A 17,150-nucleotide genomic window follows, 5' to 3' on the forward strand; every position below is an offset into this window, starting at 1 on the left:
TCTGAATACAGATGCATTAGTCATGTATAAGTACATCTGTTGTATTGAATTTTGTTTAATTGTTAGACTTAAATAGAAGCCAAATATTTGTTAAACTGTATTTGTGCACTAATTCAATCAATTAATGTAACTACTGTAATCCGCCTTTTTTTTTGTTGTAAAATAATTTTTGTAAGCAAAAATTATACAAAAATTTCTTACAGAAAATTTTGCATAAAGCACTCATTCATGTAAATCACATGAAAATATTTTTACACCTAAAAATTATAAACTTTTATCATGAATTTTTTGCACAAACTAAAAGCAAATTATGGTGCAAGTATACATACATTCTAGAATGACTATTAAAGATATCAGTCCATGTGGTTACCTAAATACAGTGCAGGCCTTAAGAATATTAAGATGGTCTTATACAGCTATCAATGAGATCATAAAGTACTCACTGTATATCCCACAGTAGTATTAATTATTTAGTTAGTACTTAGACCAGTATAATTGTCAGAAAATAGGGAATTCAAACTTATCATCCTTTCTTTCTTTACAGGCTACACACAACTATGCCGTTAGCCCTAGTGCTCATCTGAGAGCGTCCTTTACCAACTTTACCATATGACATTAAACAAGGCTGAGCACATATATACTGCTTTCGTGTTATTTTATGATATACTAAAAATAGATGTTAGTAAATGTTATAAAACTTTTAAAATGTAAAATGCTTATGATGCTGTATACAGTACATGCAAATGTTCAAGGGTGAAGTGTTTGTGAGTTTGTGGTATTTACAAAATTTCTTTGCTGTCTATTGTGATCTATTTTTATACAGGCAATAAGTGTACCTGATCCTCAAAGATGAAGTCTATTGTACGAATATGCGTTACATGTAATAGTTATAACATACACAAGGTTTGTATCTGCTATGTAAACTCAATGACTGCATGAGGAATGTAACCCCAAACAAAGAGAATGTAAGAAGATATTCTGGTATGTTATTCTATGAAAAGTTTTGAAGATAGAAGCTGGAAGGCAAGGTCCAGAGGGCATGCACCTGTCATAACCCCAAAAGGCATGCACATGCACTGATGACTCTGCTGTGTCACTGTAGTTCTGATTGAGAAAAGAGCACATACAAAGTCCAAATCATCCTCTGAACAAAGAGCACAATGTCTGAGGATCATCCTAAGAGAATTGTAATGCCATCAGGTCACAGACAAAAAGCACTGTAAAACCAATGCCTATTCATATGATGCAACATTTAGGCTCTATCTTTGCAACTGTGGTCAGACAGCTTTAGGCAGTAAGCTTAAAGCAAACAGACTAAAATTTGGGTGTGGGCTGCATCTGGCTATAATACCACTAAGACTCTTCAGTTAAGATGCTTTTTCAATGCACAAGATATTTCTGTAATGGTTTTATGGGCAATATTTCGAGTGTGTGCATCATTTGAGAGGGGGATACAACAGTACTATACTGTACGACAATTTAAGACCAAATGCACACTTTTAAACATACAATGCATGTAGCTATATTATGTTCACATACAATCATGCAGTGAATATTCTGGATTGTTACTATATTATTACCATACAAATGGTACATAATGTATGTATGTATATACATAAACAGAATTTTAGTTATCACCACCCTTCACTTTAGCAACTGCTTCGGAATAAGATGGTGGTGGAGCAAACTGATAATCAGTTACAAAACCATACACTGCGTCTCCTCCATGGTGTAATTGTCATCTCCAATATTCACTGGTGGGTACGCAGCAGAATAATTGTAAGCTGATGAAGGATAGGGAGTACCAATAGGTGGAGGGTAGGGATTACTGGTTGCAGGAGGAGCATTGACATCTGGTGGAGGATATGGGCTACCTTCTGGTGGATAGGAAGTTTGTACTGGTGGATTTCCAACTGGAGGATAACTGTTTGTAGCAGGTTGTCCTCCTCTAAATGGCATATTTCCAATTGTGATTGGAATGGCAACATGGAGATCAAGGGAGTACCGCAATGCAAGTGTTAAGTGCAAAACATACGACAACTTTAAAATTCGGCAGCATATGCTAGGAACTGTGGCTGGGATGGGTAATAATTCATTACTCCAATTTGACATGCCACCTGCCTCAATTCCAGGACCCGGAATCCTTTCAATGACTTTAGTAGAAGGAAGCTGAAATTTAAAAGGAAATTCATTCCTGCCTGCAGCTAGGTTTTGAGATTGTTTTCCATCACCCCACAAGTGCATGAAGTGTATCATTATGTTGTTGAAGATAGTCTCAGAATCACTGTAGTGCTGGGTATGATTGGTTTGGTTTCGTCCTGTCAGTGGTATGCTGTTCGGTCCAGTGAACATAAGCCTGACCAGACAGTACGATCGAGATTCCTTGAATTTTCTTCGGCTCAGATAGTTCCACGATAACCGCATTTCCTTCAATGTTTGATCCCGCGAAATACACCGGATTGCTGCCAGCCAAGGTCAGTGATAACAAATATCTTCAACTTTCCCATTTTCAGTAGCTAACGTCTCTCTTGCCACTACTTTCACATGACAGGAATGTATCCGCTGTATTCTGACGCAGATGACGCATTGTGAATCAATTAATTTACAGACAAGGGGTAGCTTACAAGCTGGCACTCTCGTACACTATCAGAGAAATCCAATTATAAATCCATTAAATATTTAGAAATCCTGAATTCTATAATCGCCTTATATTTTTGTTTCCGTCCGTTCACGCATTAATTTCATGAACTTCGAGGGCAGCAACCAGCTAAAATCATCAAAGATAAGGCTTTCAGACAATGACTAGGTAGCTACAATCCCCCCCCCCCCCCCCCCCAAAACACCTTTGCTGTAAAAAAAGGTGCATCCAAGAAACTACAAGTATCTGTAACCCCATATAAACAGATAAGCTGTAGAAAACCACTCCATGAAATTAATGGGTAACTGAAAGAGCTGATATCTAGAGCGGCCAAGAATCAATAATGTTACTATACAACTGACTATGATTGCCAAAGAATACCTTGGCTGTAGAACAGGTAAATAAAAGTAACTGGCAACCAAAACAGCTGATATCTGAAGCGGCCAAGACTAGAAGTTAAGTTGATACAACTTACTACAATTATAAACTTGCAACATTGAATCCTAATCATTCAACTGTGTCCTATACATTCACCCTTGCTACATCCTAAATTAATTCTTTGTAACTCTAATTGGCTGGTAAGTTGGCCGCCTTTTTCAATAGTCAGAGTAAAGAAAAAAAGGTGGCCAAATTACCAGCCAATTAGAGTTACAAAGAATTAATTTAGGATGTAGCAAGGGTGAATGTACAGAACACAGTTGAATGATTAGGATTCAATGTTGCAAGTTTATAATTGTAGTAAGTTGTATCAACTTAATTTTGTCTTGACCGCTTCAGATATCAGCTGTTTTGGTTGCCAGTTACTTTTATTTACCTGTTCTACAGCCAAGGTATTCTTTGGTAATCATAGTCAGTTGTAGTAACATTGGCCACTCTAGATACTCAGCTCTTTCAGTTACCCATTAATTTCATGGAGTGTTTTTCTACAGCTTATCTGTTTTACATGGGGTTACAGATACTTGTAATTTCTTGGACACGCCTTTTTTTACAGCAAAGGTGTTTTGGGGGGGGGGGGGGGGGGGGGGGGATATCATTAATTTTTGTCAGTTATATAATTTACAGACCCAATGTTCAAGCTGTGTAAAGCACTCATTTGCAAAGCATGCTTTTCTAGGTGATCTTGGGGAATGCCACCATCTTGAAATAGCAACTCTGAGATTGCATCTGGGATCTGGGAGTGTTTTCAGACAGAGATGTAAATATTCAGCTATATTGTTCAATGACTGTTCTATTAGAGTATTTTATTGCCTGACTGTTCTATTAGAGTGTTTATTGCTTGACTGTTCTATTGGAGTATATCAATCATTCTGTACTTGTCAATGAATAAAACCTGCTATGACCACTGCCATAGTGCCCTGAGGACGACCTTTCAACTTGGTTTGCCACCCATAGAACTAGATGCTTTGCTAAGGGTTATGAAAGAGACCACAAACATCATACAATTATTTTTATTTCATTACATACAAACACACACTTACATCATATACAAGCACAAGACGCACACAAAATGTGCAAACACTATACACACATGTTCACAAACATACACCACATATTGGTTGTACTCAAGTTAATCACATCTCTTGTGAAATGCTCTTGTAGGAGAGATGGTAGTGCCTTTACTTGGCGCTAAAACGTTCTTACAGAAAAGAAAATTGTGTTGTAGATACTGTTTAGTGCCGGTTAATTACACATGTCACTCCATAGTTAAGCCATGAGGATATCCAAGCAAGTGTCTTTGGTGTTGCGACTGATGTTCCAGGTTAGTTGTATGCGTGTTTAATTTAAGGTTAAGTTCAGTGCCTGCTTGTTCTTTTACAGGTCTCACTTAACCTTGTGTCGTCATTCAGACATCTGAATATTGTGCAAGCTGTGTGGAACAACCCAAACTCATATACACAATCATTGACAACCACGAACCACATGCATATGTACATTCAAGCAATCCGTTACAAAAGTTGAAAGCCACAACACAAGCTCATACCAGCAAACCACGAACCACATTCCAGCAATTTGTTACAAACTTTGTTGCACCATGGTATGTGCATAATGAAAGCCACAACACAAACTCCATGGTGCATTAATGGAAATAAATAAGTTCCATCTGACTGACAATTATCACGTGACCTATTTAGGGGATATCCCTTGGAAAGTCCCTGCACAGTAACACTTCAAGTGAAAAGTGAATGACACTTGATACATGATTTATATTATTATTGGTGGCAGTCCATGTCTTGAGAGAGAAGTATAATATTATTAGACACTAAAATACATTAAAGTACGAGTACCACATTGTAGAGCCATAACCAAGAACAAGTTCCACTTGACTGACAATGATCACGTGGCCTATTTAGGGGAAATCTCTTGGAAAGTCCCTGTAACACCTTAAGTGAATACACGTGATACGCGGTTTACATTAATTATTGATGGCAGTCCATGTCTTGAGAGGACTGAAATATTTGTTATATTGTAACTGGATTTCAATGGAGCGGCGAAGCGTACTTAACTGAAACTAAGATACGTAGAGTCTACACCGCTTGAAGAAGAACGTCGAGTGGATATTAAAGAGTCGCCGGCGAGAATACTGATGTACTCAGCTCTTCGTGGAGGTTCAGTAACGAAAAGAGGAGTGGAGGTTCAGTAACGAAACGATGAGTGGAGGTTCAGTAACAAAAAATGAGGCTAGTGTACAAAGTGCCACATCTATTCACACTGATTAACCGCGTGTATGCGATTGGTTTTTAGACTGTCAGACGTCTGCACTGACTAGTGCAAGTTCACTGAGACCAAGCTGAAAACTTCTGTGATGGTACCAAGTTGAGTAGCAGCAAGTACCAATATTTTCCCGCTTGAAATTATATCTCATGGATGGATTGTCAACAAGGTGTACTCGTACAGACCAAACAGCTTTCAGTATTGTCACTGTAGTGCCAATTTAGAAGTCCTGGAACTAGGTGGAAGAAGTAAGGTAATCTACATGATGCTTGTACAAAAAAAATACTCTTTCACATTGCATACTGGTCTTTATGTACAGTGAAACCTGTCTGATCAGGACACTGTGTAGTAAGGTCACTGCTGGGCCAACTTGTGAATCCTCAAGCGTATTACCTCAAGGGCGTGATGAATTTTCAGGTCCTCAAATTTTGTATTACCTCAAGATGTGATGAATTTTCAGTTCCCCAAATCTGTCATTTACGTAAAAAGTGACAGATTTTTAGCTGTATTGTATTTAATGCCTGCCTGTCGATTTTACAGGTACAGGGTACTTGGTCATAGCATGCGGTTCTCTTACTAGCAGTGCTACATACATAACTTAGCTAGAGCTGCTCTAAACTTGGCAACTAAGATCAAGGTTCGGGTGGTGAGTAGACAAAGGAATTTTATAATGTTATGTGTGTTCTTTAGTTTTCAATTGTCAAGTGTACGTGGACTGTAGTAACATCAAGGATGTTGTGGATCTTCAGGTCAGTCTGTGTGTATACTAAGAAATTTTTGTATTACCTCAAGGTGTGATGAATTTTCAGATCCCCAAATCTGTCATTTGCGTAAAAAGTGACAGATTTTTAGCTGTATTGTATTTAATGCCCTGTTAATTTTACAGGTACAGGGTACTTGGTCATAGCATGCGGTTCTCTCACTAGCAGTGGTACATACGTAAAGATCAAGGTTCGGGGGAGTAAGTTTATATAGACAGAGGAATTATATAATGTTATGTGTGCTCAATTGTCAAGTGTACGTGGACGATGAGGCCTGATAAGATCTTGGCATTATATCTCAGTTGATTACAATCTTCTGAATTTCCAGGATGAGGCGTACAGTTGCGATGGGACTAACTACAGTGGAACCTGTCTTAGCGGCCACCTGTATAGAAAGGCCACCTCTTTAAAAAGACCAGCTTTAAATTCTCCTAGTGAGAAGTTTATACGCTAATTTACCTGTCTAAAGCAGCCACCTGCCTAGTAATGCCAAGAAATCTTGGCCCGAAGGTGACCGGCTTAGACAGTTTCTACTGTATCCCATTTTATTGTCAGAATTTTATTGTTAGTGTCACAAACACATGTGTGCGATGCACACACAAAATTTAAAATGTTTTGTTTCACGGAACAAATTGATGATGTTAGGGACTGTGATTTCCAGTCTGTGAAAGTAACTTCGTGAAGGATTGCATTTGAAATTGTAAGTTTTAAAGTAGCGCATGCGTGACACAATTTTTAAATGGAAATGCAATCTGCTGATGCAAGTTTTAAACGGAAATGTACAGCAGATTTCATTTCCGTTTAGAAATCGCATCACGCAAGTGTTGCGTTAATACACACGGTTGTAAATGCAATCCTCCACGGAGCTACCTTTACAGAGTGGAAATCTTAGTCCTCGACGTCAGCAACTTGCTCCATGAAACAAAACATCTTTATTCTTGTGTGCGGATACACGCATGCGTCACGAAATTTTAAACGGAAATGCAATCTGCTGTAGCCAACGTCTTGGGTTTCTCATACACTATCTGAGAAATCCAATTAGAAATCCCAAAATATTAATCCCGAACCACGTACAAAATAGGTTATTCTCGTTTTCGTCCGTTCATGAGTTCAATTGCGGTCGCCGCTCTAAGTACATGCACCTGGTGAGTAGCTGCAGCACCGGTAATATTGAACGTTCTATTGACCCAATTATTGTTGAATTGCGGCATTCTCTCTTGTCTAATGACTTTCAGGATGCACCAGATGTTGTTTTTGATGCTCTTTCTGCTGCTAAATCTTCAGTTTCGCTCATACCAGTTTATGGTCTTCTCATGTTCGCTATTGGAATTCCACTCTTGAACCATTGACTGTACAGAATAAATTCCTGGATATAGTTGCCCTAGAACAAAATTGTCCCTTGTGGAAGAGATTAATGTATGGTTTACCTGAAAAGCAACTTTCTTATTGCGTGCCAGTTGTGACAATCTGGCTCGCTGGAATATAATCACTAGTCCAGTTTGTACCCTTTGTCACTGTACTCAACCAACAACTAACCATATTTTAACTGGTTGTTCCGTTGCACTTGATCACACTTGGCGTCATGACTCTGTTCTGCAGGTTCTTGTTCGCAACTTTAAGAAGGATTTACCACCATGTTATAAGATTTATGCAGATCTTCCTGGCTACCAGGCAAGTGTTAGTCCCCCAAGTACTATTCCACCTATATTACATCTACTTTAAGCAGACCTGACCTCGTGGCAGATTCCATCGCATTATTAGAACTCTCTGTAGTTACTAATACTGAACATCACCTATTAGCTGCAAGGAACCGTAAAGAAGACCGCTATGGTTCATTACTGACTGACCTTCAACAGGCTGGATTTTCAGTTAATCTTGTGACAATTGAGGTTGGCTGTCTGGGCCATTTCATGCCAGAGACCGTCTCTAAACTAAGCGATGTATGCCATCTACCAAAGAATACTATTCGTCGTATTCTTCAGCAAGCAGCTCTTGTTGCAATCTCCTGTTCATACAGGATCTTTAACTCCCATGCTTCCACTACTTGGGATGTAGTTGATCTGTTTACCTGTTGAGAGGCCATGTATAATTATTTAGTTTTGTATGTAGTTTATTTTTTTTGGTCTTGCCAGGGCTCCATACTTTTTAGTAATAACTTGGTAACCCTGAGACTGGACTCCTGACCTCTTGTAATTATTTGTTCATGTAATTGTCAATTATTATGACGTTTATCTCCCGATAACCAAATAATCTCTTATTCGGCATGACCCTAAGTTAAAGATGCTGATTAGGATAGAATTATTAAGTGGTGTACTAATGGTGCACATTTTGTGGATTTAGTCTAAGCTGTTATTTTTTTACCCAATTTGAGATTTGGTCTAGGTCTTGCTGGAGAATAATGGTGTCTTCTGGAGAGTTAATAATTCTGTATAAGAGACAGTCATCTGCAAATATTCATAAAGGTGACTTATATTGGTAATAGTGTCATTTAACATAGATAAATATCTGTGCATTTAGCTATATAATAAGAACATAAGAGGACCATGGACTGTGCCCTGGGGGACACCAGATGTTACAGATACTGAAATAGATGTTACACCATCAAGAAGGATTTTCTGAGTACGGTTGGTAAGCCATGCCTTAATCTAATCATAGGTGTTATTGTGAATTCCATAGAAATGAAATTTAATAAGAAGTCATTGATGGGGAACATGTACAGTATCGAAAGCTTTAACGAATTAAGTCGACAAGGACAATTTGTTTCTTGGGCATTTGATATGTCTTCTGTTAGTGCTAATTAGTAACTGAGTTACACAGGAATTATTACCTCAGAATCCATGTTTTTTTTTCTATAAGGATATTGTAACTATTTAAATATATCATAACGTTGTGATATATGATGTGCCCCAGGACTTTTGAGCAAATAGATGTTAGTGAGATAGACCTATAGTTAGAAGCATCGTCATGTCTTCCTGTTTTGTCAACTGGACGTATGCTAGTTGGTTGGCCTGCCGAAAATGATTTAGTAAATAACATTGCTTTAGCTTTAGGGTATAAAGAGGGATATGACCAGGGCCACTTGCTTTGTTTACCAGGATAGCAGAGTTCCTGCTGTGTTCCTGTTAAAGAGAATAATATATTAGGCATACTGGGAAATGGATCTCCAGCATCAGTACTTGTGGTCATAGTTGGAATGTTGTGTAAGTACAACAATAAATTACGAATTACTCATTGCATGATATTGTCAATGCTTTATACAGCTAATTTAGTTACTATATGCATCATGCTAACAATCCTGGAGAAGGATGAAAACCTGTGAGCAGAGAACCAGAATCTTGATATTAAAATTTAGAAAAGAAATCCCACACCAGGTGTTGACTTGATCCCTATAAAAGTAGTAAACTATAGCACACATTCGGTTGGAATTCAGAATTCTCTTTACTTTTATCACTAAGTTCTTGCATCTCTCAAGAATTGTTTGGTATAAATATATGTAGCTATTCCATGAAACTATCTGTAGTGCAAGGAGTTACTAAAACATGCATATGCATGGGCTACTGCTATTAAGAAATAAACAACCAGCAATAAGCATTATTATAATGTCAAGTTGATTAGTTATGTATGGGTATATGATTTCAATCAGTATTGCAGTTATTATTGAAAATAAACAATTAAATTATTATATATAACTTTACTGGTACCATGATACTAACATCGTGCATAGTGTGCATGCAATAAGTATGCTATCACTTTCAAATTTTGACCTGTTGTTATTGCTCAATGCAATGACAGAAATGTGTGAAAATTGTAGGTCAATAGCATACTGAATGGCTAAGTTACAAGCGGTTAAAGCCAAAGAATTGGATGTGTGTGGAAGCCTGGTTTTGTCAAATCTGGCTACATATATTAATCCCTACACAATGTTCTTTTTGTATTGCGATGGGACTGTCAATAAAACTTTTATGGACTTACATTGAGTTACGATCTTAAAGTCACAAAGCTAGATGTGTGTGGAAGCCTGGTTTTGTCAAATCCAGTTACATATAGTTATTTAATAGATCTCTAATCTTCCATGATTTGAAAAAATAATGATGTGTGATTGTATATTATATTGATGTAACAGTATACATACATGATATTACAGTATTTGCATGTATGCATGCTTAGCCTATGTCTATAATGTATTTACTAATACTATCCTATGCACTATAGGGATCGCATAAAGGCAGCAAAAAGAGCTTGTGTAGCATGGAGGCTGAATCAACAACACTTTTCATGGTCAAGTTTTATATCTCACTATATAGTCACTAAGGATCTGCAAGAATACTTGCTGAAACCCTGTGTAACAGGTGGTCAGAAACCAGCTTGTTAGTTTCTTGTTTCATTCTGCATGCACAAAAATCTATTTCCATAAATGTCAGTAATGTTTGCCTAAAGGTTATTACATTATTGTTATGTTATTAATTGTAAACCTCATAAATTAGTATAATACAAATTTCAGTCATTGATTTTAGCATGGTCTTGAGACAATCTACGGAGCAATCACAAGGGGTAATTTGTTCATTTTACTGATTGATCTTGGGAAGAAACTAAACTTGTAAGGGTTCACAGTGATTGAAGGCATTACAAATTTCATACTGTTTCCATGAGTGACTCTGGATGCTAATGTGAAGTAATCTGGTATGGGTAATTCGACAAGCTTGTTAACAATCTTGAAAAACATAATTAAACGTAATTCTTCATGCTGTCTGCTGATGGATTGCCAGTTAAGTGAGAGTAGTCTGGCATCACAAAACAGGCAGCATGTTTTCAGCCATAATGAATATAGCCACTCACCTACCCGCACCTTTTTAAAGGAAATGGGAATCAATAATTGGTTTGGCTTGTAAGACTAAATTAAATTTATGTGTCTAACAGTGACAGGAAAGGCATTGTGTCACAGTACTAGTGTTGTGAACCAGTATGGAAAAACCGGTTATTAACCAGTATTGTCTAGGTCAAGCCAATTATTGGCTATTGGCTAAGAAACCTTTAAACCAGTTTTGCCCACCCACTTGGTAAACCATAAAATTAATTACCCCTGCTGACAAGTGTTAACATCATAACATAACCTCAAAGTATGTGTAAATATGTGCTTGTAATAGCTGTTATTGTAAGGCAGGATGTTGATGGTCACTTTGGTACCCAAAAGGCATGCATGTTTAGTGCTATAATGTCTACTAATTTACAATCAGACAATAACCAGTCAATATCCAATTATTCACCTTCCAATAACCGGTTTTAGTAAACTCTGCAGGTTCACAGCACTACACAGTACCATGTGTAAACAGTGTATCCATTAAGGTATGCTTTGTACATACCAGTACCATTGATACTAGCCCTCTATACAGCAGATAATGGGATATTTATGATGTGCTAACCACTGTCCACTAATTCCAGTTATGGTGAAGAACCACCCAACCATATCATCCTCTATACCAATATTGACCTGATGTAATGTGCATCTACACTAGTGGAAATTATGCTATTTGTATTTACATGAAATTCCATTGATAATTATGAAAATCTCATGACTGTACACATGAGAGTAGCAACATTATTTTTCATGGAAATACCCATGATAAGCACTGAACAAAATAATGCATGAATGCATAAGTCTTCATGGGTTTTGTAAGTTAATATATCTCTTCTATGGCTTGAATAAATATGTGTGATTGGATGACCTCAGACAACTGCAAGGATTTAATGGTCAATTTAAAAAAAAAGAATAAACACTATCCCACTAAGAATCTGCAAGAATACTTGCTGAAGGCCTGTGTAACAGGAAACCAGCATGTTGACTTCTTGATTCTTGTTTTTTCATCATGAATGAACAGTCCATGTAGTACCTGTGAAATCAAATCCATCAAAAGCTTGCAGAAAGTGTTTTTTCATGATCATGGGTGTGACTTCATGGTTGTTCATACATACGTACAAACCCATGAAAACCTCTGTCATGGGTACATTATACTTTCAGATCATTAACTGTACTACTATAGTGTACTTGCAACTGCGTGTATACAGCTTCCTGCCAAATAAGATACACAGACCAATTATTTGCCTATAGCTATATACTATTCAGATCATAATTCTGCTATATGTGACCAGATTTGTGAAAAGGGATACACATCACCTGTGATGATTTATAACTTCACATAGAATGGCTTGAAATTTAGTCAGTAGTCTTCATGGATGGGGAAATTAATGTTCTTCCATTCATGGAATTACATTTGTCTCCCACTGGGAGGCACAAATCTGGTTCCACATTTAATTTGCTATCAGGATTGTTCTCATACTCATTGCTCAAATTAATATAACAATGTATAACTTGCAAAGTCAAAAAAAATATCTCGCAACTATCTCTGCATTCACAATGTGTAAAAACTGTAAGCAAAGAAAACTTCTACACTATATACATCTAGTACTTCATAAAAGGGTAAAATTAGGATTGACCTTCCTTCACTTCTTCACCCCCTTGCACTTTAGCAACTGCTTCAGAATAAGACGGCGGTGGAGCAAATCGATAATCAGTTACAAAGCCATACACTGGGGCATACTGTGTCTCCCCCATGGTGTAATTGTCATCTCCAATATTCACCGGTGGGTAAGCAGCAGAGTAGTTGACAATCGGTGGAGGATAAGCAGTTCCAGGTGGCGGATAAGGATTCTCAGCTGGAGGTAGATAAGCACCACCTGCAGCTGGTGGAGGATAAGGATTCCCAGTGGGAGGGGGATAAGAACTTTGTGCTGGTGGACCTCCTACTGGTGGGTAACTGCTTGCAGCACTTTCTCCTCCTCTAAATGGCACATTTCCAATTGTAACTGGTATGGTAACATGGAGGTCAATGGCACGCGGTAGTGCCAGGGTTACATTCAAAACGTACGACAGCTTTAAAATACGGCAACTACCAATGCATGGAACTGTGGCTGGGATGGGTAATAATTCATTACTCCAATTTGATGTGCCACCTGCTTCAATGCCAGGACCCTCAATTCTCTGAACGACGTTAGTAAAAGCACGAGAATGCCCTCGGGCATAGTAGACTACAATCCGCTTCAAGCTAGCTCGTACAGCTGTCACTCTTCTGTTGCTATGATTCTCAGCTTCTGTACTGATAGCAATTGACTCTCCAGAACAATATCCACCTCTGTCTGTTGTGACTGACAGTGAGATGGGACCAGAAGCACAACAAAGACAACACAGTGTCTTCTCATTAGAACTTGACAGTTGGGTTGCTAGCTGGGGTGTGTTGATGTCAACAATTTCATTAACAGTAATAGCTCTCTTTGTGGTGTGGTTAAATTTCCACGACCGTGATATGGTAGATGATAGTGCATACCTAATGTAGCCAGTGTGACTCTCATAAGACGTTGGTAATACCAAGTTAGAAGGAAGCTGAAATTTAAATGGAAACTCGTACCTGCCAGCTGCTAGTTCTTGAGAATCTTTACCATTGCCCCACAGTTGTATCGACACAGGGTTCAAGATAGTTTCAGAATCAGAGTAGTGTACGGTCTCGGTACGTTGGTTATCTCCTGACCCAGTAGTACGTTGTTCCGTCCAGTGAACGTAGGCCAATCCGGCCAGTACGATCGATATTCCTTGCATTTTCTTCGGCTCGGATAGTTCCAAGGTAACATTTCCGTCGATGTTTGACCCCGCGAAATACACTGGATTGTTTCCTGCCAAGGTTATAACGAATATCTTCGGCTTTCCCATTTCACCGATCCTCTACACTTCTCGCCACCGCCCTAGTTTCATCTCACGTGACGAAGCCTTTAAGGACTTCACTGTGGTTTATTATTATATTATTTATTGTTAATCAGTAGGACCCTCCAGGGGTATAATGCTGATGTGCAATTACATGTGTACAATTTCCATTAGTTACTTAATAACTATATAAGGTTTAGTCACAGGAAAAGTGCCTGAGGCAGTGTTCAGTAGAATACCATGCATAATACCATACCTGTTTTACTGCCCATACAAAAGTCTCAATAGTAGCAGTGAAATTTATCCCGTATTTCACTGGTAGCAGTGAAAAAGTTGTAATTGCAATTTCATTGGCTAGAATTTATGTTAACAATGTAGCGCCAATTAGTGTTGACGCGTGTTTAGTACGTAGTGACAAATTGTGTACATAGCAACGCTAATGCACAGCATGCGTATATGCAGCGAGTATGGTATTAACTGGGAATAGCATGGGTAGCAGTGAAATTTGGGATAAATACCACTCGTGTTGTATTGGAAATGGCAAATTTCACTCGGCTTCGCCTCGTGAAATTTATCTCCATTTCCAATACAACACTCGTGGTATTTATCCCAAATTTCACTGCTGCCCATGCTATTACTAGTACTAATACCATACCTGTTTCACTGCCCATACAAAAGTCTCAATAGTAGCAGTGAAATTTATCCCGTATTTCACTGACAGCAGTGAAAAAGTTGTAATTGTAATTTCATTGGCTAGAATTTTATGTTAACAATGTAGCGCCAATTAGTGTCGACGCATGTTTAGTACATAGTGACAAATTGCGTACATAGCAATGCTAATGCACAGCATGCGTATATGCAGCGAGTATGGTATTAACTGGGAATAGCATGGGTAGCAGTGAAATTTGGGATAAATACCACTCTTGTTGTATTGGAAATTGTAAATTTCACTCGGCTTCGCCTCGTGAAATTTATCCCCATTTCCAATACAACACTCGTGATATTTATCCCAAATTTCACTGCTACCCATGCTATTACTAGTACTAATTCAACCATAGATAATGTATGCGTTCCTAATGGATTGGAAACGCCCGTTAAATTATTTTTCCTATCCTAGTTACGGTGCGCCAATACATTGGGAAATTTGTTGAGTGACTGTTTGGCTTTCTTTCGCTTGTTTGAAGGCCAGTTTGAAGGCGTGGACATTCCTTTTACATTGCTTATTGTGTTGCATTGTGTACTGAACAAGAACACAGCGTGTCTGTGGGCACTGGGAGAAATATTGTTTGCGACAGGTGACAATGGCAGGTACGCACCAGCTAATAATTCAGCAGCAGTGCTATTAGCCAACTTCTCGTCACCGCATTTACACAACCAAAGAAATGTGTGGTACATTGAAATAAATTTTATGCTACAGTACTGCTCAGCTTGGACTCTAACATGAACTTTAACAAACATATTACCACTATTTGCAGAAAAGCTAATAGTGTATTGGCGCTTCTTAAGCGTAATCTATAGACCTTATTCACTGAATTAATTTCATAGCGCTTACAACCCGTTGCGAAGGAGTTGTACGCCAATATTCGCCATTTGCAGTACCAAAACCATAGTAACATCACAATTCTCCGCCAAATTCGCCATTTGCAGTACCATAACTATGGTAACATGATAGCAAACGTTGTGCTCGCCCAGTTTTAGAACTCAAAATGGCGTCCGAAAGACCATCACCATGGCAAATAGGGAGCCTTGTATGGCTTCGCGTGACATCAGAGGGCGCTTACTGTTCTAAATGAATAAGGTCTATATCATTGTAATTCTCAAATACGAAGACAAGCCTATTTCTTGTATGTGAGACCAATACTAGAATACGCATCAATAGTTTGGGCACCATATACTAAGACTAGCATTGAGAAGCTTGAAAGTGTTCAGCGACGTGCTGCCAGATTTGTGGTGTCTGATTATGATTTTTCAAGTAGTGTTACCAGTATCCTGAATGAGCTTAAATGGTGTAGCTTGGAGGTTAGAAGACAAGTAAGTAGACTGATGATGTTTTATAAGATATTGCAAGGTTCTGTCGCACTAGAACTACCCTATGAGATGTCTCTCATCGACACTGTTACTAGAGGGCACAATAGAAGATATCAAACACCTTTTTCAAGAATTGATATACACAAATTCAGTTTCTTCCCAGCTACTGTCAGATTGTGGAATAGTTCACCTGGCTCAGTTGTTAATTTGGATTCCTTTGAAGCATTCCGTAGATCTGCTACTGATTTCTTAAACAAATTATAATTTATAATTCTTTTTATACTTAAGGCCACACCAAGTCAAACCTTAGTTTCTGGTCACCCGCCCGCATGGAAAACTGGAACCCCAGTTTATGAGGACTATTATTAATATTACAAGCGCTTAAGTGTACGTGACCAAGGACAGTGATTTTTAAACACTGCAAAAGATCGAGATACTCTAATAGAGCAGTCAGGGATTCTAATAAAGCAGTCACACTACCCTTAACTCTAATACTAGAATAGACAGATACTACTATAACGTTTTTGACTTGTCCTTGATTAGCTATATAGCTAGCTATTAGTAATGCTTCTGTTGCCAGTAAGTAATTTCAGTACAGTACGTATGTAGCATTGATCACTAGCCTAATGATCAGATTATTATTATTATCAATTTACCAAAAAGGAAGGCATACACAAAAGGCAAAGCCTGTACAAGGTGTCCGCCTACAAAAAACAAACATACATATACATATACCTACAGTACACTATAAACTAAAGAGTACACAACAAAACACAAAACAGTGATTAAGAAGTTACTTGACACATAAGTAATTATAAAGGTGATGCCGGAAAGACTTTCGATTACTGTCTTCGAGGATATGTAATGGCACAGTGTTCCAGAAGAAAGTTGTGTTGACAAAAAAAGAATATCTCCTAGAATTAATGGTGGACTGTGGAGGGACTAGTGAAAGATGGTGACTTCTGGTAGATGCTATGGAATTAAATGAACAGTGACTATTAAATGTAATAGATGTTTGCTGGTGATATATGTCATTGAGGAAACTGACCGAAAGGAAACTTCGTCTTGACTGGAGAGAAGGAAGGTGAAGTTGGGAGCAACAATCATTCGAAGAAATGGTCCAAGAGCTGGTAGATGGACTCCAGCGACTCCCACAGATCCATCGAGCTGCCTACTTTTGTAGGGACTCTAGTAGTTGGATATCTCCCAAATTAGATATACCATAGCTTTAAACTTTCCTAACAATTCAGATGTAGTTCTC

The 17,150-nt window shown here is 38.1% G+C and overlaps 1 protein-coding gene and 1 long non-coding RNA gene across 6 annotated transcripts; one reads left to right on the forward strand and one right to left on the reverse strand.

Moving 5' to 3' along the window:
• Positions 1-5,011: 5,011 nt before the first annotated feature.
• LOC136255888 (uncharacterized) lies at positions 5,012-10,571 on the forward strand. 5 transcript variants are annotated; one of them, XR_010701180.1, is made up of 8 exons: positions 5,012-5,316; positions 5,381-5,838; positions 5,891-5,987; positions 6,041-6,099; positions 6,237-8,573; positions 8,629-8,739; positions 8,788-9,311; positions 10,324-10,571. It is a non-coding gene; the product is annotated as an uncharacterized lncRNA (long non-coding RNA). The 5 variants fall into 5 exon arrangements; XR_010701181.1 differs by having other exon boundaries at positions 5,381-5,603; positions 5,670-5,987; XR_010701182.1 differs by having other exon boundaries at positions 5,013-5,316; positions 5,381-5,603.
• Positions 10,572-12,434: 1,863 nt separating this feature from the next.
• Positions 12,435-13,931, reverse strand: LOC136256035 (arrestin domain-containing protein 3-like). The gene has a single exon (XM_066048953.1). It carries the CDS (start codon positions 13,868-13,870, stop codon positions 12,593-12,595), a length of 1,278 nt encoding a protein of 425 aa, XP_065905025.1. The 5' UTR covers positions 13,871-13,931; the 3' UTR covers positions 12,435-12,592.
• Positions 13,932-17,150: the final 3,219 nt, after the last annotated feature.

The sequence above is a fragment of the Dysidea avara genome, chromosome 5 (assembly GCF_963678975.1).
Source record: "Dysidea avara chromosome 5, odDysAvar1.4, whole genome shotgun sequence".
Taxonomy (NCBI): Eukaryota; Metazoa; Porifera; class Demospongiae; order Dictyoceratida; family Dysideidae; genus Dysidea; species Dysidea avara.

Coding starts and splice junctions, on each gene's coding strand:
- LOC136256035 (XM_066048953.1), bottom strand. CDS start 13,870: ATGGGAAAGCCGAAGATATTCGTTATAACCTTGGCAGGAAACAATCCA.